Source organism: Podarcis erhardii (assembly GCF_964252035.2).
Source record: "Podarcis erhardii genome assembly, chromosome: 5".
NCBI classification, from domain to species: Eukaryota; Metazoa; Chordata; class Lepidosauria; order Squamata; family Lacertidae; genus Podarcis; species Podarcis erhardii.
The window spans coordinates 61,057,804-61,084,599 of NC_138509.1; the positions used below are offsets into that span (position 1 = coordinate 61,057,804).

The 26,796-nt window shown below is 42.1% G+C and overlaps 1 protein-coding gene across 1 annotated transcript; it reads right to left on the reverse strand.

The window, feature by feature from the left end:
• Nucleotides 1-27: 27 nt before the first annotated feature.
• PROC (protein C, inactivator of coagulation factors Va and VIIIa) lies at nt 28-26,226 on the reverse strand. Its single transcript, XM_081863599.1, has 16 exons — nt 25,907-26,226; nt 25,291-25,379; nt 24,236-24,396; nt 23,633-23,657; nt 23,123-23,233; nt 21,795-21,941; nt 19,220-19,314; nt 18,272-18,389; nt 16,254-16,835; nt 9,248-9,408; nt 7,684-7,708; nt 7,177-7,290; nt 6,589-6,723; nt 5,129-5,460; nt 3,902-4,019; nt 28-2,577 (listed from the first exon to the last, which is right to left on the reverse strand). Exons 2-16 carry the CDS (start codon nt 25,370-25,372, stop codon nt 2,003-2,005), a joined length of 2,781 nt encoding a protein of 926 aa, XP_081719725.1. The 5' UTR covers nt 25,373-25,379; nt 25,907-26,226; the 3' UTR covers nt 28-2,002.
• Nucleotides 26,227-26,796: the final 570 nt, after the last annotated feature.

Genomic DNA, 26,796 nt, shown 5'->3' on the forward strand with positions numbered 1-26,796 from the left:
GCCGTTGTTATATACACATGTCTAGTGACTGACTTAGTTACACTAGTAGTCTTTTACTTCTCTCTTGGTGCTAATGAAAAAGGTAAAGTCGCCTGTTCTACCAAGTAATGCTGTTTCATTTTAGAGATAAGGGGCATAACCAGCTGAAAGATTACTGTGCCTAAGTCTAATTGGACTTAAGCATTTAACTGAACCTTTTTTCTGGGCTGTAGCCTATGTTTTAACACTATCAACAAATGTTTTAGAATGGGTCTGTGTCACTTTGATCAAAGCAAATGGTAGTGACTACCGTAGTATTGGGTACACTTGCATTTAGTGATTCATGAGTGGACTTACCCTTCTCTCTACCCTGCACCCCTCTCAGAAATCTGATACAGAGGGTTGGGAGTGCAGGGGCACTGATGTTCTGTTGCACAAGCAGGTGTTTGCTTGTACAGCATTGAACACATCCCCTTCTTTATACAAGAAAAAGGTACACGTGGGATACTAGAAACCTAAGTGGACTTGTAGAAAATACTTTGCTACTGTTTTTGTCTGATGGAATTCTGCTATCAGGTTATATAACTGCCTGTTCTTCCTTTGCTCTGTAACATTGATGATGAGAATGAGGAAAAATCGCTTTTAATTTCAAAAGCTTCCTATAAGCGATCTTTGTTATAAAATATAATTTACAATAATTGAATAATCGTGAGAAAGTCACAAAAATCCATGTCTTAATGCAATAGTTGAACCAGTTTCCTCTTCGTTATATGTAAACTGAAAAGCAGAGATTAAATCAGTTTTAGACCTGGCATGTAAACAGGGGCAAAGCCATGGCTTGAAATCTTGGTTTATTTAAATCCCCAGTTTCCTGGATTGAACATAAGTGGAAACGGTAGTTTAGCAAACCCAGAGGGAATTGCCTCCTGAGGAGAGTGGCAGCACACTACTTAGTACTGGTTGAAAGAAATTGGTTTATCAGACGCAAGGTTGTTATATCTGAAATGTGCCTGAGCACAAACAAATACTAGTAATACTTCTGGTATTAGAGAGATCCATCCCTAGCCTGGTGGCACAGTCCACCCCCGAAGACATTGATAGTATATTTATAGAAGCAAAATGAAATAAATTTAGACACAACACATGGGTGGGTGGTGAGATCAGTGTCTCTCTGGGCAGCTCCCTGCTGCGGATGTAAATTGCCCCCTCATTGTTCATCAGCACAGATCAGCAGAAAAGAGAATTGGCTACACCCCATTGTGTGATGATGGCCCTTTGGCCAAAGAAAGCTAGCTATTCCTGCTCTAGAGAATTGAAAGGAATTATACCTCTCCTGTGATGTTGATGCAAAAAAGAAACAGTATAGTAACATGAGTGGCTAAGTCTATGCCAGAATAACTTTCCATATTGGACACTTGAAAATTAATTTAATGATTTTTTTATGCCATTAATCTGAATGGGTGCCAGGGAGAATCCCTGACATGACAGACCAAGTGTACATACATTTCCCATGCAAAACAGCAATTGCCTACAATTCTTACGTTCAAAAACAAGTCCAAAAATACAACTGTTACTTCGTAAAGTATTTGGGGTTACTTAAGTCACCATGCTCAGCAAGGTGGGGGGCTGCAGACTAGATATTTAATGAAGTTTAAGTTGGAATAATTATGAGAAATAAATTGCCATGGCTAGGTAACATTGATTACTTGAGTCCTCTTTCATATCCTGGTTACTGCTTCAAGACTACTGCAAGATGTATGTGTGTAGAACAGTGAACTAAACTTACTACACACTATTACTCAAAGGAAATTGGCTACAAAATCTTCATTTTAAAAAAAGTTATTAAAATAAAGTTATCCCCAGCTGAAGATGTGTGTGTAAATTCTCCCATGCCTCATATTTCTGGATACTGGAGCAACTTTCAAGAACAGCTGAGGAAGCGGTCCTGCAGTGTTAACTCTGTACACAAGTACTTGCAAATAGTTATCAAATGTGGAGAGAGTATACTAAAAAATTGCTTCCGTTACAGGGAACGTGAAAGTCCTTCCGAATCAGTCGTGCTTTCAATGGTTTCTTTTATCCATGAAATGTAGTTGGATACTCGTGTGTAAGCCCCATATTTTCCCACTTCGGCGCAGCCTTCCCCCCAACTGACAATCCCCAGGAGATACCAAGTGCTGCGATAAGCTACAGCAAAAGGTCCTCCACTGTCTCCTTTACAAGCATCTTGTGCTTCTTCAGTATAGCCTGCACAAAACATGTTGTCAGTGATGAGCTTCTCGGTTGACGGCCGGCAAGTGTCTGTGCTCACAATAGGCAAGCTGACTTTCATGAGGAAGCGAGTTGACTTACCCTTGGTATGCGTAGCACCCCATCCACTAACCATTCCTGATGCCCCCTCTCCAATCAGTAAAGTAGTTAGCTGAGGGTTGGGAAGGCAGATGGGGAGTACGTGCTCGCTGAAAACCACACTGCTGGTCAGCTGGATCAACGCAATATCATTGTTGAAGTTTGTAGAGTCATAGTGAGGATGTTTCCAGTACTGTCGAACTCCCACCTTTTGTTCATGCCGTTCTCGCTGATGTTTGTCAAAATCTCCTGAAAGGCAAATGAAATGTAAGAAGAGTGTGATACCTTTGTGCAGTTAGTTGTTACAAATGGAAGCAGGTTAGGGGGCAGGGAATTAAAGCTGATTTTTAAATAGCCTTAGGAGAAATAGGAAAAGGATCCAAAGAAACCAGTTTTAGTGTGCAGATCCAAAATGTTTTAAGTCACAGTCTCATATTCAATTAATGTTCTGCCATAAGTCTGCAGCTTATGTGGGTATTAGGTTCCAGGGATCACACCAAAAGCCAAAACTGTGTATAGGTGTCTCCCCACTTATGCAAGGGTTACGTTCTAGGACCCTGGGCATGTAAGCGAAAATCGCGTAAGTGGGGTGCACCCTCTAAAAAATCTCTAAATGCCTATTTTCTTCCTGCTCTCCAGCTCTCTCTCCAAGCCAGACCAGAATATCTGGAGTTGAAGCTCTTGGGTTGGCTGGAGGCTGGAGTATGCGTGGAAAAGCAGCGGCTACTGCTGCACTACCCCACATGACAGCTGTTAAGTGGGGCAGCTAAGCAGCCTAAACAAAGCCCCACTATGCCTCCAGGGCTTCCTCCACCCAAACTGACATCCTCTTCAGGCTCTGGGGAGGTTTTCTGTAGCTCTCTCTTGCCATTTCCTGGTATGATTCTATCTATCATCTATCTATCTATCTATCTATCTATCTATCTATCTATCTATCTATCATCTATCTATTTTCTTCCTGGCACTGGACATATACGCTGTCACTCGCAGGTGGGGGTGGGGGCATGGGGCGTCTGTGTAGTAAAAAAACATTGGGTTCAATGGCAGGTGCCATTGCCAAAGTCATTTTTCCCATACAGTGGTACCTTGAGTTACAAACACCTCAGGTTACAAATGCTTCAGGTTACAAACTCTGCTAACCTGGAAGAGTTACCTCGAGTTGAGAACTTTGCCCCAGGATGAGAACGGAAATCGTGTGCCGGCGGCGCAGTGGCAGCAAGAGGCCCCATTAGCGAAAGCACTCCTCTAGTTAAGAAGTTTCAGGTTAAGAATGGACCTCCGGAACAAAATAAGTTCGTAACTAGAGGTACCACTGTTAATTGAGGGTTTGCTGAATTGCACTTCAATATCAAGTCTTCCATGAAAGTGCACCTATAAGTTTAACTTAAAAACTGGCAATTTGTTGGGTGCTGATAACAACGTTGGAAAAGTTTGTAATTATATGCACTAATCTCAATGACGTTGAAGGCTCTTTTTAAAAAAATAGTGGAACAATGATAGATGTAAGAGTTCGTTGTATCTTCTTGGGGGCATGCTTGGAAAAGAACAAACCGTGCTTGTCCTTGTGGCTCACCTACAGTAACTTGATGTGGGATAACGGTATCCAGGCAGTGTGCCGCAGTGAGCACCCACCGATTGCTGATTAAGCTGCCACCACAAAAACCGTAACCTCTCTTATTTTGGAGCAGTACCTACGGGGAGAAGTAACACTGATTCACACAATCAAATATGCATACACTCTACACAGCACTCGTGCCTGTCCTGTGGAACACCCTCCCATCAGACGTTGAGGAAATACTGTAAACAACTATCAGTCTATCAGAAGACATCTGAAGGCAGCCCTGTATAGGGAAGTTTTTGATGTTTGATGTTTTACTGTGTTTCATGTTTTAATTCCTGGAAGCTACCCAGAGTGGATGGGGCAACCTAATCAGATGGAGGCATATAAGGTGGTGGTGGTGGTGGTTGTGGTTGTGGTTGTGGTTGTGGTGGTGGTGGTGGTGGTGGTGGTTGTGGTGGTGGTTGCTGCTGCTGCTGCTACTGCTACTACTACTACTGCTGCTGCTGCTGCTGCTGCTGCTGCTGCTGCAGGCATGTTCAGAGAGAAACCTTAAACAAGTTATGGAAAGAAAACAAAAATCCAAGGAAAGGAGATCAATAACCAGCAATGTAGGGAGAGCTGAAGGAATATATGTATGGGAATTTTCTTTAAAGGTAATTCAGTTATTTAGCTGTGAAACAAAATGCAAGAAGGGGGTCTTATAGAGAGATATAATGATGTGCAGCAAATGTCTCTACGTATGTGGGATACATTTGCAGCTTCCCACAGCATCAAGCAAACAGACATTAGGGGACAATATTCCAGCAAAGGCCCATCTGCATTATACATTTGAAGCAGGATCACACCACTTGAAAAAGCCATGCTTTCCCCCCAAATAATTGTGGTTTGCTCAGGGTGCAATTTCCAGAGTAGTTTAACCATCACTCCCTCTTCTCGTGAAACTGGGAATTACAGCTCTCTGAGGGGAGCAGAGGTCTCCTAACAATTCTCAACACCCTTATCAAAGTACAGCTCCCAGGATTATTTGAGAGAAGCCATGGCTCTTTAAAGAGCTTTAAATGTACAGTGCAGATGGAGCCATGCTGTTGAAGAGGAGGTGATGACAGATGCTCACTGTGCAGACACAGTGCTATTTTGCTGTTTGTTTAAAGTTAATTCACTGGCCATATGACCCGGCCCTGCCATTGCACAACTACAACAATGTAAAGTGAGGCAATTTTGTCAAAACATTATCTGTACCTGCCAGGGACAGCCTCCTGGGCGGCAGAACGAGCCTCCAACTACCCTGGAACCATCCATTTCAGCAGTGTCATTGAAGTTGAGCCAGCTGAAGGAGTCTGTGAAGTTTCCTTTCATCTCTTCAGTGCCTTCTTCCTCAGCCTCTCCCTCCATTGTGTCATTCAGGCTTGCTGAGGAGTTGAAAGCCAATGACTGATTCCAGTGGGCCACGTTCTCCTGAGCAACTCTTGTATCCGTCCTAGTCATATCCCAAGCATTAGTTTGGTTGTACTCTTCTGATCCTTCCTTGTTAGAGCGTGTTGATCTCTTAACCAGTCCACAGGGAAAGCGATCTTAAAAGGGGTGGGATTAGACAAATTTGCTGTGTGTAAAGCAGTCTGTTTAGACAAGTAAATGAAGGTGGCAAAACCACATGACATTTCCTGGCATTTATATCCCATAGCTTGTAACATGAAAAGTGAGGAACCTAAGGAAGAATAATCACTTTCAACACCTCAGAAGATTTTTGCCCCATCCCTTCTGAATCAATGAAAAAAAAAGGGGGGGGGACATTCCCCACCTCCTTAACTGTACCAAATCCTTAGAGATAGGGTTGGGAAGTCCCAGGTTCAAATTCCTCCTCAGCCATGAAGCTCATTAGGTGACCTTAGGCCAGTGGTTCCAGCCTATCTTACTACCTCAAATGATTGGTATGAAAATAAAAGAGAGAACCATGCACTTTGCCCTAAGGGCCTAGGTGGAAACGCAGGATATACATGTAAATAATAAGCATTCAAAAACACTGTAATGTACAGATAGGCCAGGATAATTTGTTCCCATTTCTGAAGGGTGTGAATTAGTATTGGGAAACAGAGAGCCTAAAGGTTGGTGGTGTGATGCATCTAGTGGTTTTTTTTTCCTGGGGGACGGGGACAGATGCAGGGGTATGCATACCCCTAAACATTTTGAAAATCTAAGTCTGGCCTCATTGTATTTCAATATGAGTAGAAAAATTAGAGTACCCCTAAACATTTTTTAAGAGAAAAAAAAAACCACTGGATGCATCAGACGGGAATCAGCTGTTTGGAAATTCCTTATGGGGGTGGAAAGCTGAATTAATAATTTGGAGTAGCCATTAAGTGGCAGCCGGTGCAATTACAATTGCATAGCAAATAAAAACTTGCTGCAGGATACAGTTCTTTTTAGTGGGATGTTTGGCTCTGGGTGTTCACAAAATGCAGGCTTGGCCCTAGGCAAACAATGAAGCATTCAATTAATATGGTATCTAAGTTGCTAGAATGATAGTGCTGGTATGAATGTAGGAGATACTTTTCACAGAATTATAAACTCATTCTAAGTGGGTAGGAGCAAGCCAACATTGCTTCAACTTTCAGCAGCAGGAGGGAAAAATGAGAACGAAGCATTTTGTAAGATGGAAAGCGCTATTCCAAAACAGGGGCAACTCAATCAATATTAAGTACCTGACGGTGTGCACCTCTCCCCATCTTCACTTAGTGTATATCCCAATGCACAGGAACAGGTCACTTGAAGCGAACGTTCATTGTCATGGCAATATTGCCAGCAGCCACCATTCTTGTACCAGCATTCAGATTTCTCTGCATTAGAAGTATACATTTTATTTTGGATCATTATTTATCATGTGTAATGGATGCTATGATATGGCTGCATAATAGGCAGTCATTATACATAACATGTCATAGATGCTATTACATAATAGCAACAGGTGCTGTAATGCAGCTACACGGGCAACAGAAGGACTTCTGCCAAAGAAGTCTGGAAACTGTAATATATCCCTCAGAGATAAGGGTTCCCAGCACCCTTAACAAACTCCAGTTCCCAGGATTTTCTGGAGGAAGCCATATGTTTTAAATGTGCATTGAACACAAATTCCAATTCCCAGGATTTTCTGGAGGAAGCCATATGTTTTAAATGTGCATTGAACTGCTTTCAGTTTTGTACTTAAGCCATTCAGTGTTATTGGCTGGTATATAAATATCTTAGGCAAACAAGGTAACAAATGTTCATATCAGCCCATATTCTGTACTCACCTATTTCACAGTGGCTCCCTCCAAATCTGGGAGGACAAGTGCAAACAGTTATATAGCGTTTAACCTTGCAGATGCCACCATTCTTACAGGGATTCTCTTTACAAGTGTCCAAATCTGTATGTAAGGAGAGAAGCTTGTGATAAAAATCAAGGCATTAAAAAGATGGCCTTGCGGGGGGGAGAGGTATTTATTTATTTAAATGCTTTACGCTCTGCAATACACAACACAGTTATAACATTAAAATTACATACAAAATTAATGTCGGTAAAACTTTGTGACACTTAAACAAGGGAGATGGGGAAAATAATCTAACACATGTCAGTATACATTTAAAAAAACCCTCAGCCTAGCAAGCCAAAAGCCTGGCAGAAACAAAAATGTATTCAATGAACAATGGAAGATCAAGAGGGATGAGACCAAAGGAAACTTCTGAGGGCTTTACTGGCCTTCACTTTGCATTAGGAACCAGTTGACAGCACAAAAAAGAAGGAAATGAAAATCTCTTACTGTTGTACATGAACCAAAACTCCACCTGCAAAATGGTAAAAAATAAAATATTGGGTAAACAGGCTGGGTAAACAGAAAGGACTTTCCATTTTAAAAAAATATATATATATATAAAAATGATTTTCTGTATTAGTTAAATTAAGATACTTCTGATGGATGAAACTGCCTACTTCTATATATTGCCACCCCCCATTGTTCCAATGCTACAAATCTTTGCCTTACTAACTCAGGTTCTTACATAGTACATTGATCCCATTCATACTGGGTCTGGGTCATAGGAGAGAAAATAGGCAGTGACCCCACCTACCTCTTTAGTATGACATTCCGTAGAACCTGTGGAAGTTGGTGTAAAGCCCCACCCATCATACTTGAGAGTATGGGTAAGGCAAGACACTTTCGTTATGTTTAATCATTGATTTTATTTGTTGATTTTAGTAAGTTATGAGTTTGACTTATATATTTTCTAACTATTTCCCCCCTCTTCCTTCCCATCCTTTCTTCCTGTAGCAGGAACCCCCCACCCCAATCATTCAGTTTGTACAAACTTCACACACACTCACACTCACACACTACATACGCTATGCTTCTGTTATAAATTAATAGAAAATCAACCATACATTGGATTTGCACTGTTCCACTTTTATTTTACTCCATGAAGGAAGGACTACAAAATGGGGAAGGTTTGATACAGGGCAGCCATAATCCCTTCAGCATCCCAGCACATACACAGGAGCCCTGCCCAGTTGCTATGCCAACCCTGATGGTCCCAGACAGAAGACAATCAAGATCACAAAGAACTTGCATATGGGAGTGGATTCAGCATGGACTGAAACAAAGGACACTGATCAGATCTTCCCTCAGGGGGCAGGAAACTGCAAACTCCCCTTTGTCTCCTGGAAGTTCCTGGAAGTGACTCATGGGGAGGGGGAAAGGAGGAACCAGCCAGGTGACAAGACACTCAGGTTACCACCAACTCCTCCCTCAACCCCTCCTTTCTGTAATGTATGCATGATGTTACCACCACAACTCCTCCCTCAACCCCTCCTTTCTGTAATGTATGCATGATGTTTCTGGGGGTGGGCTTGACCTAGAGGAGAGGAATTTCAAAAGTTTTTATAAGACCTTGCACACTATTCTTCTGTGTCTTTTCTCTCACCTGCAAGTGAGGGGAGTTCCCTGTTGCAACAGTTCAATAAAGGCCAAGCCTACAGGCTGCTGTTTTGCTCCAATTTACTCTGGTTGGTGTCTTTACTTTTTGTCCAAGGGAGCCCTCGGATTTTTCCGGTAACATTCCATACGTCTTTTAGACTGTAAACCAGAGGGCAGGGATGATGTTCATTTTTTTAAAATGTGCAAGTTGCTCTGGAAGGTTTTCCAGCTATAGAGTAGGTTAACAAATAATTACAAACAAACAATTATGATGCTGATCCATATGAGTGGGTCAGCAGACTATTCTATGCCCATCTGATGTGATTGACTCTATGGGGTACTTGGATAGGTATATCTCATTGTATTTCACAAGTGTCCAAACCAGCATTAGATTTTCTTAAGTTCAATTCCTCACCGTTTTCTCCTCTGATTTGAAAATCTCTCTTGCCTCTTCAAACGAACACCTTTCTTCATTGCATTCTCTTTCCATATTTCCTTGGCGAACCTCCTCCAAGAAATGGTTGGCACGTTTATGAATTCTCAGGATTTGGCTTGCCTCGTCTTTTCTCAGAAAAACTACCGGTATGAAAGCAAAATGAGCTGGCACTATGAACCTTGATTCTTCCATTCAAACTGTAATCCTGCAGACTTCATTCAGCAATTTTATACCAACAATTTAGTAAATAAAAAAAGTTAACTGACCAACAGTGTCACAGATAACTCAGTTCTCCCCCCCCAACATAAAACCTGCCCCCCCAATAAATTCTGGCTACACCGATGTCTCTCAGCATAGCAAAATGCAGCTCCCTGCTTTTCCTAACAGCAGCAACAGCAGCAGAATCAAACACAAAATGAATGGACGCCCAGGAAACCCAGGGGAAAAGCACCAATCAGAAGAGCCAGAAGGAGAAGGTAAACCAATCAGATAAGCTGGAAGCAGGAAGACCCCTGAATAAGTTGTGGCTTGGTCTTTTGGCTTCTTTTGATCTAAGTGCTGCTCCTCTCCGGCTTCAAGTGCTGTTGCTGAGCTGCTGGAGCAGACGTCTCCCAAGGTAGGCCGCAGGCATCAGCACTGGCATCCGTGCCAGTGGCGGCCACTTCACCTGCAGACAACAAGCAGGTTCAGTAGCAGGATCTGCCACTCCTGGATCACAGAATCATAGAGTTGGAAAGGGACCAAAACGTCATCTAGTCCAACACCCTGCAATGCAAGAATCTGAGCTAAAGCATCCATGACAGATGGCCATCCAACCTCTGTTTAAAAACCTCCAAGGAAGGAGCGTCCACCACCTCTCGTGGGAGTCTGTTCCACTGCCGAACAGGATCCCGCCACCTGAGGCAATGGCCTTGTGACGTGTTGTTGTTGTTGTTTATTGAGTTTATATACCGTCCTATACCCGGAGGTCTCAGGGTGGTTCATCATAGTGCCGGCCCTGGACCTAGTACCCTTTCATCACATACATGACAGAACATCAATTGTACAGTGACATCCACTAGACTCACTTTTGAAAGTTTGGAATAATGTTTCCCCATAGGGATCTGTGGTTTAGGCGAGGCAGTTGGGTAGGGGAAAGTGTTTAAGGGGGTGGGGTTATGTTCCCATGTTTCCTTTGAAGACCCAATACATTAAAAAAAAATATTCAAGCTGAAATCCTAAACACGTTTACTAGGAAGTAACACACTCAACACAATGTTACTTAGTTCCAAGTAAGCATGGATAGGATTCTGTTTCATGTCTCCTTGTGTGTAGAGCTAAGAAGTTAGGTAGGAGGCACACTAGGTCATTCCCCCACGCACTTATGTAATACAGTAAGTGAAAGGGGAAAATATTTGCTGACAGTGATGCAACTCCAGGGTTAATCCCAGGGTAGAAATTATGCGAGTAAAATGGAGGCCACAACAGTGATTTAGGATGGAATTCCTCTTGTACTTACAGTTAAGTACTGATGGTGTTAGGTCTTAGCTATGGTATGGATATTCATATTGTCCTCTCTTTTTTACAGTAGCAGTAGCTAACCTGTGGCCCTCTAGCTGTTGCTGGACTACAACTCCCATCAACCCCTGAATAATGGCCATGCTAGTTGGGGCTGATGGGAGATAAAGAGTCCAACAACATATGGAAGACCACAGGTTAAGCCATCTCCAATCTACAGTCACAGTTGCACTCTGTGGATAAGTACCTACCTGACAATGAACTTGGTAGGCTGCTGTAGAGGGAGTACACTAGTAAAAGCAAGGTCACACCTGAGGAAACTTTAGCCATTATACAGCTGAAGTGGGTAGACTATTTAGCGGGATTTGGCGTATAAGTTACCTACACGTGGAAGAAAAAAAACACCAATGTATTGCTCAAACACAGGAGATGAAAGATAACCAGGAAAAATGGGAGCAAAACCGGGGAGTAGGGACTGGGTTAAGGGAGAAACAAATATAGAAATAAAGGGATTAAAAGGCAAGAACAATTCACAACTTTGAAGGATTTTAACTATTGTCTAAAACCAGTCAGTTAATGCATTGCAATAGTAACTCGGCTGCTCTGCTCTTACTGTCAAATCTGCATGTGGAGAAGATGGAAGCCTCTATTAAGTTCAAACTCAAATAGCAAAGAATAGTTGCATTTTATTGGTAAAGCTGATATCTTGAGCAGAGAAGCCAGTTCCTTTGACTGTCCTGTTTGAAGTCTGAGGAAGGCATCAGATTGGCATAGCTTATCCGTTGACTTTCTTACAGTTACTGATGGATGCTAGATAAAATTTTCAAGTAACACATTTAATTCCAATCTTTACAGGGTAAGGGCATCAAGCAACTGAAACCTCATCAGAAATGAAATGGTATGGATGTTGAAAGGAAATGTGCAAAATAAAAATTCCAGGTTCCATCTAACACCCCTTTTCCTAAAGGAAGCAGCCCCCAGGACAATGTAAGATAAAAAGACTGTGGTCTCTTACCTGATTAGGAAGGACAAAGTGCTATTTAGATCAACAGCAAAGAAAGCTATGGGAATTTATCTGTTGATGATTAATCTACCACAAATATTGACAAAGTAGCCTGGGCCCTCTGGATGGGGTACCCTTTCAGCTGAAAGAAAAGAGTATTTAATTCCAAAGCTGATCAGATCCTAAAATGTCATTACAGTGGTACCTCAGTTTACGAATTTAATCCTTTCTGGAAGTCCATTCTTAAACCGAGGTGTGCTTTCCCTAATGAGGCCTCCCGCAGCCGGTGCCCTTCCACCATTAGGATTCCATTCTTAGACTGAGGTAAAAGTTCACAAACCAGGACACTACTTGTTTTGGGGAGTTCGTAAACTGAACCATTTGTAAACAGGACTGTTCTTAAACTGAGGTACCACTGTGTAGCAGGAACCCCCCCACCCCAATCATTCTGTTTGTATAAACTTCACACTCACACACTACATACGCCACATTTCTGTTATAAATTCATAACGCCACATTTCTGTTATAAATCCATAGAAAGTCAACCATACATTGGATTTGCACTGTTCCATTTTTATTTTACTCCATATGACAAGAACTAACAAAGGGGGGTGACTTAGTCCTCGTCAGCCAAAAAATCCCTTCACTGTCTCAGCACATAAACAGGAGCCCTGCCCATGCCAACCCTGATGATCCCAGACAGAAGACAATCAAGATCACAAAGAACTTGCATATGGGAGTGGATTCAACATGGACTGAAACAAAGGACACTGATCAGATCTTCCCTCAGGGGGCAGGAAACTGCCAACTCCCCTTTGTCTCACTGGAAGTTCCTGGAAGTGACTCAGGGGGAAGGGGGAAGGGAGGAACCAGCCAGGTGACAAGACACTCAGGTTACCACCAACTCCTCCCTCAGCCCCTCCTTTCTGTAATGTATGCCTCCCTCAACCCCTCCTTTCTGTAATGTATGCATGATGTTTCTGGGGGTGGGCTAGACCTAGAGGAGGGGAATTTCAAAAGTTTTTATAAGACCTTGCACACTATTCTTGGGGGTCTTTCCTCTCTCCTGCACGTGAGGGGAATACCCTGTTGCAACAGTTCAATAAAGGCCAAGCCTACAGGCTGCTGTTTTGCTCCAAGTTATCCTGGTTGGTGTCTTTGTTTTTTCCAAGGGAGCCCTCGGATTTTTCCTGTAACAACTGTACTCTAATTGTGGTGCTTTTTTAATATAAATGTTCACACTTCAAAGGGATGTGCCCACCATCTGAGCTAAGCTAGGTGCCTGCCAGAGAGAGGGCCTTTTCCTACAATTTTTACCCATATGTTCTCAATCTGCTTTTCATGCTCCAGGTCATGGATTTCTTCACAAGTGTACACATCCTTTATATACAATGCTACTCCTCCTCCCTTTCTGTTCGATCTATTCCTTTTGAACAAGTTATATCCCTCAATTCCTACATTTCAGTCATGAGTCTCATCCCACCAGGTTTCAGTAATGCCTACCAGGTCGTATTTGCCATCCTGTATTAAAAGCTCCATTTCATCTTGTTTGATTCCCATACTCTGTGCATTTGTGTAGAGACAACTGAAACCATGAATTGTTTCCTGCAGCTGCTTCCTTCCTGTAGTTTCTTGCCCTTTAGCAGGTTTCTGGAGTGCCACCTCTGTTTCCTGTGCATCAATTAAGCTATTATCCCCAGTGCCAGGTGCTCTTTTGTCGTTCTTATAGTTTTCTCTCTGCCCCTCAAGATCTATTTTAAAGCTCTCCTGATCAGATTCCCAAGACACATTCTTGCCAACTGCTGTGAGGTGCAGCCCATCTCTCGTCAGAAGTCCTACTTCAAGGAAGCGGAGACCATGATCCAAGAAGCCAATTGCTTCCTGATGATATCACCTGCACAGCCAGTGGTTTACCTCAAGTATTTTCCTCTCTCTTCGTTGGCCACTACCTTCAACAGGAAGGAGTGATAAAAAGGCTACCTGTGCCCCAAATCTCTTTAACTTCCTTCCCAGTGTCTCATAGTCCCTTCACTATGTGTTGCAGGCTATGTGTGGCAGTATTATTTGTACCCACATGAATCAGAAAGGGGTAGTGGTCAGTGGGCTTTAGAAGACTTGGCAACTTCTCCGTCACATTGTGAATCTTTGGACCTGGAAGACAGCACACCTCCTGTGACATCCTGTTTCCTCCACACAATACTGCCTCTGTTTCCCTCAGTAGGGAGTCACCTATCACCACCACTGTTCTCCTCCTCCTCCTCTGGGGAGTAGCGGGAATCATTCTATGGGATAGGCCTTCCAAAGTCTGCTTGGAGTGTTCTGAGGTCTGCTTCTGTTGTTCATGAGTCTTCCCCTCTTGTTTATTGGATCTTATTTTGATATTGTTGGGATAAGTTACAAACGTATGGTTTGAGTACTTCCTACTCCTTCCTCCCAGCTTGTCATCTCAAGGCTGCAATTCCCTTTCTCTAATGTCGTCTACACAAAAGGTAGCAAGTACGTTATCAGCATACTCATCCATGGTCAGTAGCCTTGGATCTGATGGGGTTAGATCAAGAATGGAAAAAGACTCCTCCAAATCCATCGCCTCCTGTCTCTTTCTCCACTGAGGGTGGGGGTGGCAATAATTGTTCAGTGCACTGTACCTTTCATAGCCACCTTTGTGTCTTCTAAGGTTGGCAACTGCTGTCCTAGCCCAGAATCGGTGTCCAAGGTGAGAGCTTGGAAGCGATTTTGCAACTTTAATGACAAAGTGTGGTCTGTGACTGTCCTACTTCTGTGCGTCACATTCCTCCAGGGGTTAGACTCTTGCAATGGGCGATCTTTCTCCACCCTGGGGGCACCCCATCTATCTTGGTGCTCAATCTCAGTCAACTCAGTTCTATCAAGTAATTCTGCATGTTGTCCTGTCGCTTGAGGTATGGCTAGGCAGGCCTAAAGTTGCTGCACCTTCTCTTCCAGCGAGATAACCAGCTTGCACTTAAGTGCACTGTTGCTTGTTCTCTGGCAGAATGACAAACATGGCACAGGTGTTACAGATCACTGCAGCAACTCCCTCGCCCTCCATGTCTCTGGTCCTATGCACACTAAGAGACAGAACTCTGGGCCTCCCCCTTTAAACTCCCCACTAAACGAGCTAAGTTTGACTGCTGCTGGTTGCTAACCCCTCCCTCAGTTTTGTGGTGCTATTATAATTTGGTGGCTTTTACCTGCTGCTTCTTCTGGTATTTACATTTTAATTGTTTGATTCTTTTTTGTGAACCACTCTAGAAATATGATTCAGATATCAAGACTTTAAATAAATAAACAAACCACTGCCTGAAATGCTTTCCACAATCACGTCTTCTGAAGGCATTGTGAACTTTTGCACCAAACTTTCTACGCATCTACTATTTGCAGGCAAAAAAGATGTTTTCTGGAAGGCAAATGTACGTACTTCCTCCCCAGAGCCACAGTTATTTATTTTTATATTTTCTGCTTATAGCAGAAACCCATACTGTTAAATATTTGGTATTTGGGAGCTGGGCAACAGAATATATTGTTTACTGTGCGCTGAGACACAGTCTTTCCCTCAGGCGCTCAAGGCAGATATTTATATTATATTATATTAATAATTATTTTCAAAGCATTTTCAGAGGCTTGCTCAGTGATTAAGCAACTGGAAAACATAGAAAATTGCAACAAGCAATAAAAATCCAGCATAAAAACAAATCCCAAAATTAAAAAGGCCCAGGCAAATAGAAAGAGAATAAACATGGAGCCAGTCAAACCTCTCAGGGGAGAGAGAGTTCTAAAAATACTACAATGAAAGCAAGAAATGCAAAATGTAAACATTATAACAACAAAATTATTTTGGCTCTTGGCAGTCTCTTCAGGAACAATCTGACCTTCCCCTCCCCACCAGTTCTTTAAGTACAGTAAACATGCAACTTACATGGGGGGTTACATTCCAGGAATAGTGCATGAAGCCAAACTCACATATAGTCGATATACACTGTGTGCAATGGCAGGTAGGATTGCCAAAGTCATTTTCCCCCAGACACCCAACCAATTTCCAACTCCTTTTTAATATTTTTTTTTTGCCAGGCACTTAAAGCTGAATGTGCACAAGAGACTACCTTGGTCAGCCTGACCAGTGATGCCAATGGGTTACTGGGTGGTCAGTAGAACAACATCTCCAATGTGTCTCTATGGCAGAACAGACCTTCTAAGCCTGTTCCAAGGTCAAGAGGTTAAAGAGGTGGTGTTATGGACAATAGCAACAAACTCTGTCCCACACGTGTTATTATGTGGGTGGCTGTGGCTGCAGTGATTGGCCTGCGGTTCCCAACAACCTGCCACTCCTGCATGTGGCCTTGGAACCAAACAAGTTGTCCACCTCCTGATTTAAGAAATGCAACACACAACACATACTCACTTTGTATACTCTGTATTTATTAGCAGAAGACAATGGGCATACCGAGTGTACTGCCAAAGTACTCCCTCATCCTTCTTTTGTGACAGTGTTTGGTGAGAGTATGCTATCTTTCATTTGCTGATAGATCCAGTCAAGATATGCACTGACTTTGGTGTAGATTCCAAAGTTATCAATTGCTCCGCAGCCTTCTCCCCAGCTCACAAGTCCAATTAAGAACCAGGTGTTCTTGAATTTGGTGACCATAGGGCCACCACTGTCTCCATGACAGGAATCCCGGTTATCTCCCAGTATCCCGGCACAGAGCATGTTTTCCGAGACAGAATTCAACATAGAATTGACACAGTCATTCCGTGGTGCCACAGGGATTTCAATATAATTGAGAACAGAGGAGTAATTCACCTTCGAGTCCTCACTCTGGCTCCCCCAGCCTGTCACCACAGCCTGTGTTGCTTCTCTCTCCAAGTGCCCTGCCAGCTTCTTGGAAGGCAGGCAAATAGGAATTGTGAACTTGTTGACAAGAACTGGGCGTTGTAGGTGCAGCAGTGCAATGTCATTTTCAGAGGTAAGTTCAGAGTAGTTTTCATGAGGCAATAACTTGTCTGCAAAAATAGTTTGCTCACTTTCTTCTATTCGCCGACGATAATATTTACCTGTAAGGGCAATAGGGAAATTTGGAAAGTGTCCTTTCTCTTGGGATCTAAGCCAACCTTACCTCTCTCAAAATACTTTAGCAGAACTCATAAAGAGGAGGTAGTATTTCTTTCTTGCATTTCAGGCTCAGCAAAATCCAAATCCGTAACAGGAACAAGTGACAGTATAAAAAGGGGCCTGTATGCCTGCAGAATTTATGTGTAGAGTATAAAAGGCTTGTGTCTCTTCAGAATTTGTGTACATTCAGCAGAATTGTATACCACACCGTACTTGTAGCAGTGAGGTTGTACCATAAAAAGCACATAGAGGAAGAAGAGAGAGTGCAAATATATATCCAGATTTGGACTGAATCATGGCCAGGGAGAGGATTCTTACCGTTCATAAGCAAGTAGTGAATGAAAAGAATGGTTTTGTGCACTGTAGGGCTGTACTACTTAAAACTAGAGGTCAAAGATCATATGCTTGAATGTGCCCTTCCTGCATACAGAAAGCAATACATCAGGGAGAAATGCCTGACTAGCTGTTCTCCAGAAATACTGTTTTGTTGTTTTGTTTAACTGTGAGAACATCGGGATGCAACAAGAGCTCTGCTGGATCAGGCCAAAGGCCCGTCTATTCCAGTATCTTGTTGTCAGAGGGGTCAAGAGATGCCTTCTGAAAGACCACAAGCAAGACTTAAATGCAACAGCATGCTCCCCTGCTGCAATTCCTAACAACTTGTATTCAGAGGTATACTGGCTTCTACAATGGAGGGAGGACTTAACTAACATGAATTTGTTTAGCCTTCTTTTGAAGTCACCAAAGTTGATGGCTATCACTGCATCCTGTGAGAGTGAATTCAATAGTTTGAAGATGCACTGTATAAAGAAGTATTGAACTATTCTGAGAGAGGGAGAAACACTCTCTCCTTTCTACATCATGCAAAAGTTTATAACTTCTAACATGCCCCCCTTTGCTTGTCTTTCCTCTAAACTCAAAAGGCCTTTGTCATACCAGCACCAGGAGTCATGCCAGCATGCAGAACCCATAGCTGCAACCTAAGGAAATGTTTTACCATGTGATTTGCTGATGTATAAATTCCATCCCTACTCAATACAGATTCAAGAAGGCATAGAATTTTCAGAAATTAATTCCTTCTGCTATCTTTCCAAAGCAGCACAAACCCAAGATAGATTTTTTATTCCCTTTATGTCAGTTCCATATATCAGGTTTGCAGTATGGTAACTTCCATAATTTCAGCAACAGGTGGCCAGATCTTTATATCTGTTCACATGTGTTAGTACCAGTCACCACATTTAGTCTTTTCAGTCTAGACTGGACCATACTCCCTGCATCTATGGCTTGGACATTACTTAGTTTGAAAGAATTTAAATAGTATCGATTGAGGGTTTTGCTGTCCCATATTAAAAAGAAATGCAGTCATGATTCTCCTTACCAAATGTCAGTTTGACTGTTCGTAGGCTTTTCAAACAATGTGCAGCTGTCAGCACCCAGGTGGGGTGAATGAGAACACCACCACACAAAAATCTGCCTGCACTATTGCTCAGCATAACCTGCAACGAAGAAGAAAGCTATTGACTTCATTCATGCATCCTTGTCTGCGTGTGTCCAATACATCTGTGCTGGTTATTCTACCGACTTAGGTTCCTCCAGATGAGCTATTTATGCAGCATTCCTCCCAACTTGCTTGCACAAAGCTTCTGTGGAGTTTAGATTATATCCAACCTTTACTGAGCATTTGTTCCAATTTGTTTGTGGGAAGGTTATATGAGCATTCATCATCATTCATTTATTCTGATTTACTTGCAAGGTGTTTATATGTCTTCCCATTAATCATTTGTTCACCCCACACTTTTCAATGCATTTCCTAACTGTACAAAGTCTGTTTTTTTAATTTAAAAAAGGTATGCTTGTTGTGCTAGGGCGACAGGACACTTTAATTCACTATAACTGTGCAAACCTAAAATTTTCAGTATGCGTATGAATTCCATCAGCAAAATACTGACAATCTGGAAGCATCCCTCATATACTCAAGTTGCTGTTCTAGGTCTAGAATGACAAACATTTTCAGATGTCTTTCTGATGCGCCTCATAAACTTACTTACAGAGATGGATGCATTAAAGCCTTTGGCAAAAACTGAGTCCAAGTACTGCATCCACCAGAGAAAGCCAGGACAGGAGAGGGTAAAAAAGAGCACTTACCTGAAGAAATACAGGTGGGATCGATGATGATATGAGCAGCCAGAAGTATGAGAACAAGGGCTCACCAGGTGGTCTCTGAAAATAAGAGACACCCCTGGGGTTCTGACAATCACTGAGACTGACAGAAGCAGCAGGGCCTGACAAGCCCATTCAAAGACAGAATATTTTTATTAGTTCTTACCTGCCAGGGACTCTGTCCTTTTCTTCCAGGTGTTCCCCCAATTACTTTAGCCGTCTTATAGCTGAAATTATGGAGTTTTCCACAAGCAAACTCCACTGTAAAAGAAAGAAAAAAGAAAGGCAAAATAAAGGATAACCTAGGAAGGTCTGTACAATTTCTATCACTTTATGGCAAAAAGAATCCAGCCCAGCCTCCAAAGCTACTTTGCTGATTTCTGGAAGTTGTATAAATTATCTAAGCTATCTCCTTCCCAATTTCTCATTAACTCAAGCTGTGGGAAATCCTGAATTCTTTTGGCTTTGTAAGTAATCGGTAGCAATAATATAACACACTAAAATGTTTTGAGTTGTGTTTGTTTGTTTGTTTGTTTGTTTGTTTGTTTGTTTAACTCCTTTGGTACCTTTGAGACCAGAACTAGATGTTATGCCAAAATATACAGAATCTTAGCCTCTTTCATACCAAATAAGAACATTTTATTATTCATATGTTTGCTGCTCCTTGGGAGGAAGGGTGGGATATAAATCTAGTAAATAAAACAATAATACATTTATTATAGGATCTATTGGGTTCATGCATGTGAGCGGTCCCCCTGCCACCAGCATCCATACAATGTTGTCATCAGAATGCCATTTAACCCAGAGTTACCCTTTCAGGGGGAAATCAAGTAAGTAAAAAAAAACAACATGACAACCTGGTGTCCAATTTTCTGTTGCCAAATTGAACCTCCACTTGGAAACATCCACAATCCAGAGAATGTGAAATATGCCTCAGAGCCATTCAACATCTGCATGTTAGCTTAACCTTAGGTCTTTTTGTGTTCATGCGACTATTTTAATTTTAATCTATAAGCTGTTAATGTTTATTGTATGTTGTTTTAAATGTCTATTTCACTCTTGTGAAAGCAGTCTCAGTTGTGCTTCTGAACTGGTCTTTGGCCGTAATAATAAATTATTATTACTAACACGGTGGTAAAATTCTGGACTCTACCACTTCAGACTGCATGAGGACTTGAATAATTTTCAGTGCACCCATTTTTTTTAAAAAAAACAACTAATTGCATATTGTACATAACCCGTCAGGAGATATTTTTAGCTACAGCCCATCACCCGAATGTGCCAATTTACTACATGCAGGGAATTTGTTCTTGTTATTATTGTTATTATTAGAAACATGGGGGAATATATTACCCCACCTGAAGTCTTAGATGGTAGAGTCCAGAATTCTACAACCTAATTTTATATGTATTATTATTAGTTTTTTCTCTCACACGGTGACCCAAATTAAAGACATCCAATAAAATTCTAAGAACACAACTATACAATGGTACCTCGGGTTAAGAACGTAATTCATTCTGGAGGTCTGTTCTTAACCTGAAGCACCACTTTAGCTAATGGGGCCTCCTGCTGCTGCTGGGCGGCCGCTGCATGATTTCTGTTCTTATCCTGAAGTAAAGTTCTTAACCCGAGGTAATATATCTGGGTTAGTGGAGTCTGCAACCTGAAGCATATGTAACCTGAAGTGTATGTAACCCGAGGTACCACTGTACAGATAAAAGGCAGGACATACAGATCCCACCCCACTAAAGGCCACCGTGCCACCCTTCTTTTAAATCTAATTTCAGCAGGGAGAGGGGACACTGTAGACATCAGGGGAGACCTCTGTGGGCACCTGTGCACATGCCAGACCATGTTGGCAACCACTGCCCTAGTACACATCTTTAGGATGCCGTGGAACTTATCTAAGCATGAGCTAATTCCTATTTGCAAAATGGCAAACCCCCCCATCTAAGTGCATTGTACTTCCTGAACATATACAGCCCCCCCCCCCTATTGTTGTCCTGTGTATTTTGGGTCTATGGACCACAATAAAGCTGTGTGTGTAAAAAAAGTATGTTTTTTTACGCTCTCACAGCATAGCATGGGTTGTGGGTACCTGGCATCCACTTGAGTTGGCTCCCTCATTTTGCCTAAGGGTAGGACTGCCCTCATTTCCTTTCTTATACCTTCATAGTAACAATTAAATACTTGTGAATGCAGCTAGAGAGGCAATACTACTGAATAGTATTTAGAGGCCCAGTATACCTGAAGGAGCGTCTCGACCCCATCGTTCAGCTCTGAGGGCCTTCTGGCAGTTCCCTCACTGTGAGAAGCGAAGTTATAGGGAACCAGGCAGAAGGCCTTCTGGGTAGTGGCGCCCACCCTGTGGAACACCGCCCCCCCTTTCAGATGTCAAGGAGATAAAGAAGTACATAACTTTTAGAAGACATCTGAAGGCAGCCCTGTATCAGGAAGTTTTTAATGTTTGATTGCATTTTTAATATTCTGTTGGGAGCTGCCCATAGTGGCTGGGGAAACCCAGCCAGATGGATGAGGTATAAATAATAAATTATTATTATATTATTATTATTACATGGCTATACCACGATGCCACAGGCCACTGAACAGGAAGAAGGAAGGTGGGGGGGGGGGTCCACATACCTGATATTGCAAAGAGACTGAATTATAAAATTATGCCTTAAATAATGTGGCTGCCTCTGATTTGAAAAGCCAAGCTCATGCTTATCCATCTTTCTTACCAACAGGTTCACAAGAAGTATAATCATCAGCCAGCCGATAGCCTGAAGCACAACTGCAGTAGCGGTACTGGTCATTGTCTTGTTGGCCCTCATTACAAAAATGTTCACAGCCACCGTTGGAAATTGAACAGTTGGTGTAGTCAACCACTGGGCATCAAAAGAAGTAAAATACATGTTAAAAGGAGGCAGTCCTATTCCTTGAAGGAGCTATTTATGTCACTCAACCTTCTCCTCTTAAACTGTGAAGAAAAAGAACAATTTGATGGCTGAACTTATTATTTTCATTATTGAACATTTGTCTCCTCCTTCTCTTATGACACAGCATTAACTTTCTGAACACGGTGAGCTGTGCTGGAAATAGTGACTCTCCTCGCAGTGAACTACTGGGGAAGAAAATCCAAACTCAACAGAAGAACAACCTTGACTGACTGTGTTGCAGTTGGAGATAGGGGAGGAATTTGATTTAGTTTGCATTTAAAGGCAAAAACTACAGAATCCTCACTTTCCCAAACAATATGCAAACAGAAACATCACTGAGTGAACCTCTGTCACCACGATTTATAGCTTGTCCTTCCAAGCTCACCCGAAGCGAGAAGCTGCCCATTACAGGCAGGCACCCACCTAATGAGGGGCACCTTTGAACTGTGGGTCAGGCTAGGATCTGGTGGCTGTCAGATAGCTCAATCTGCAGTTTCAAAACTCTTCTCAGACTGGAGAATTGCTTTCTACTTGTATGCTTCCCCCACACACCGTTTTTAGTGGGTCTGTGGCTCCTGCCTCAATACAATACGTACATACGTACAGCCTATATATGAAGAAGCATGTTTACTGAATGAATTGGATTACCAGTCACAATATACACCTCTTACATTGATGAAAGTTGCCACCACCATGGCCCTTGGCAAACACAAACCTTTTGCTTATTTGTTTTTTAAAAGTGCCAACAAGTAAGACCTTTCCCTCTGCAGCAATACCCTGGGGACATGCTGACACGCTACTAATGCTGGATTAGAGAGCTAGTATGTGTTGATAACTGAGCACCAGTAGTATGTTAGCCTGTGTGTCTCCTGCTGATGGAGGGGAGGGAGTAAACCTGACTGCAGGCGGAATGTCCTTAACTTCTCACTACTTAAAAAGAAAGAAGCATAACTTTTCCATTTGCAAGTTCTGCAGTTAGTGTACATCAAGAAAGGGGCTTTAGAACAGCATGCATATTCTATACGAAATTGTTGTATTATCAATCTGAACTCGAAGGAATAGAGAAACCCCTTATACAAGAACAACAGGTGCATTTTGATAGTAAAATGGAGAATTGAATATTATATTACCATATTGGCACTGGCGCCCCTCCCATCCTTTGTTACAAATGCAGTCAAATCGTCCAATGCCGTCTCGACAGGATCCATCGACACATGGACTGGATTCACACATATCTCCATCTGAAAACATATTTGCAGGGAAACCCAGACCATATGCCTTTTTGCAAGGGAAGAGTTAACTACATCACCCCATTATATAAACTTGCTCTCTTGGTTATGCTTCATCTACAGAAAATATTAGCAGACACAAAAGCGTTAACTTGCTTAGGATACAGGGGAACTTTACAGTGGAATTCTGCTTCCAGACTACAGAAATAATTGGCTAATCTGTGACCTCAGTGCTCGCCCCCAAGGGTTAAATCGTTGAGATCTTCCAGTGTGCTGCGAACCTCGCTATTAAGGAACTCTGTAGAAAAGTCCTAATAAAACATATTTAAATATGGGGACACACAAATACATGGTAGAAAAAAGAGACAGAGATTCCCACTACACTCAAAGGGGTGAAACTTCTTTACTTACCAAAGTACTTTGTCCAAAACTCCAGCTGAAAGAAACAAAATCGAGGTTAATACTTGAAATGGAGTCTTCCCCATGATTCGATATGGATTCTGCCACACAACATTTCGGTGCAGATAGGAAAATCAACCTCCTTGGAACAAATTATTATTGGAGACCACCTACCCAATTTGGCACAAAAAACATGACAGCTGAATAGATTCAGCATTTGGGGAAGCATATTACTGCTTTACAGGGATGGCCGACCCATTAATTTCAGTGAGGCAGTTGCCTCAGGTGGCAGGGCAATGTGGGGGTGCCAGGAGATCAGGGCCCACAAGGAGCACACCGCTGCCATTTCCTGCAGTTGCCATTCACAGCTGCCACTTGGAAAAGCTAGGCCACAGCTGCCGCCACCTGCACCTCTCCAACCTCTTTTTTTCTCCCCCACTGCCTACAATGTGCTGGGGCTTCCCTGGCCTGCATCTAGTCACCTCAGGTGGCAATTGCGGGGGGGGGGGGAGCAATGGAGAAGGAGGTGGCAGTGGCAGGGGACGCCATTTTCTGTTTTACCTCAAGTGGCAATGGGATTCAATGCTTAGTTCCCAGTCTTTAGCAATAACTTACTGTTGCTTCCTTGGTTTCAAATATTTCACTGGCTTCCTCAAAATCACATACTTCCTCTCGGCATTCCCGTTCCAATGAGCCCTGCTTTAATTCTTCCAAAAAACTATTTGCCCGCTTCTGGATTTTCAGCACTTGATTTGCTTCTTGGCTGCTATAAAATACTTCAGGCAGAAAACAAAACAAAAATATCCATCTGGGCCATTTATAGCAACATCATGCTATCTGCAGACACTTATTCACAATGTATTCCCCATTTATTTTATATAATGGATGTAGAGGAGAGGGAGAAGAGTTTTTAAAATAGTAAACACTAAATACTGAGGGATTACTAAAACTTGGAAAGGAGAAAATAATGTTGACTTTAGCAGTTTATTTATTTATTAGTCACTTTTCAGGATTAAACCCTCACAGAGAAACGTGACAGCAATCAGAGTACGAAGCACTGAGTGAATGGAGTCAAATAAACATATGTAAGATGCTGAATTAGATCACCAACATTCACTTAAGGGAAGTCAACAGTGAAAAATGTTTTTAAGGTCTTGGATGCAAGACCTGAAGGGGCCAGGGAAATATTAACGGAAAAGATGTTTCACAACTGCAGGGCCAACAGCAGGAAGGTCCTGCCTCATGTGTTCACCAACATAACCAATTTCACCAGTGAGAAGAGACATATGGGTAAAATAAATCTTCAAAATAATCCAGTTCCAAACCGTTTAGGGCACCAACACTCTGAACTAGGCCCAGAAACACACTGGTAGCCACGGCTGCCGCTAAACTATCAGAACAGTGTTGATGAATACTGGGGCCTACCTAACAGTGCTTTGCAATGAGATATACTCTACTGTACACCCCTCCTTGCCCACACTGGCTTCCATGTCAAGTGAAAGCACCGACATTCTAACTCCCTATGTAATCCGAAACTATTTTGAAGAGAATTCTATAGAGAGAGAATGCAACTGTCTCTGGGGCTTGTGCCCTTACTATCGTACCCATAGAAATTTCATAGGACACAGTGTATTTGATAAAGAGTAATGCAGGAAAGAGGAAGGATATACCTGAGCCTTCATGTCCACTAGGCAATATGAAGGCAGCTGAAAACACCGAGAGGGTAAAGATTCTCCACATTGCACAACACATCACACACCTAAGAGAATAACCACCGAAGATCTGACCATTTGTTTTAAGGAAATACAAGCTCCTATAAGACTATATATTTGTATTAAGATTTAATGCAGTTCCACATTTATAACTGTTATAGTTTACACAGGCATATATATCGTATGGTGGACAGTTTCATACTTATATTTAGACTTATGTACTCTACAGACATTGGAACATTTTTTCCACAGCCACCACTCCTGATCCCATTATATATTTAACTAAATTATGTTTAGCCTTCACAGTAGCACATTCATCCTCCTAAAAAAAAATTCTATGCAAAACACAAAGTTGCTTTACTGTCTTTAATATCATTGTGTGTTCCCAAAGCAAAAAGAACACCACACTCATGTATTTGGGGGAGAACGCCACACTAAATGTACTGCTGATTCTCTTTCCAGATTTCCCACTGTTATCTCTCCCACTTTTTACCTCTTCTGTTTTTGACTAGGTTAAAAAAATGTTTTAAAAAGGAGAATTAGTACTGGAAAAAAACCCTTCCAAAAGACTTACTGATTTCACCAGCTGAATCACAGTTGTCTACTTTTCTGCCATCAGACTCTGAGAATGCTAGTTAATCCCTAACCTCAAATATTTACTCAGACACACACTCAGAGAGCCTTTGTTTCAGTCAAACAAAAACTGCTTCTATGGTATTTCTACAGAGCATTAAGGAAGACCAGGAATCACTTGCTCTCAAACATTTATCCCCCCTCTCTGGCCTTTTTCTCCAATTAAAGTAAATGACTAGCTGAAGTAAATGTTAGCATTCCATGAACACAGCTATGCTCATAATCCTTGTGGGATTTCCTCCTTCTTAGAAGAAACCTAATCCACTTCATTTCCATTTTAATCATTTGAAGTTCCATCTTTATCCACCAAGCAATTTCAAGTTGAAACCAGAAGGGAGCACTAGAGAGCTTCCTTTCCCTCCTTTCCCTCAAGGCATTGGAATGGCACCCATGCCTGTGAAAGGATGTTGGTATACTGGTCTCTATTTTGTCCTTCTACCCTCTCCTGGTGTTTTTATTGCCTTCAAAACAATTTACCATTTTATTTTGGTTCTCCTATCTACCATGTTCACTTGTTCAGTGTTTCGGCAAAGGAAAGCCCCGTTGAATTTTCACACAGCTCTTCTCACTAGTAAGCTGATCTTGTGTTTAGCCAAAATCTGTCCCTTTGCTATTTCCACCCATTGGTTTTAGTCCTGCTCTCTTCTGCATCACAGAACTTCAGGTATTTGTAGGCGGCTATCAGGCTTCCCCTAAAACTCATCTTCCCTGAGATAAAGATAACCTTCTCCTTCAACCATTCCTCACACAACCTTGTTTCCAGAACCCTCACCATCCTGACCATTGTTAATGTTCTTCTTTAAATGTGGTACTCAGAACTAGACATGGTTC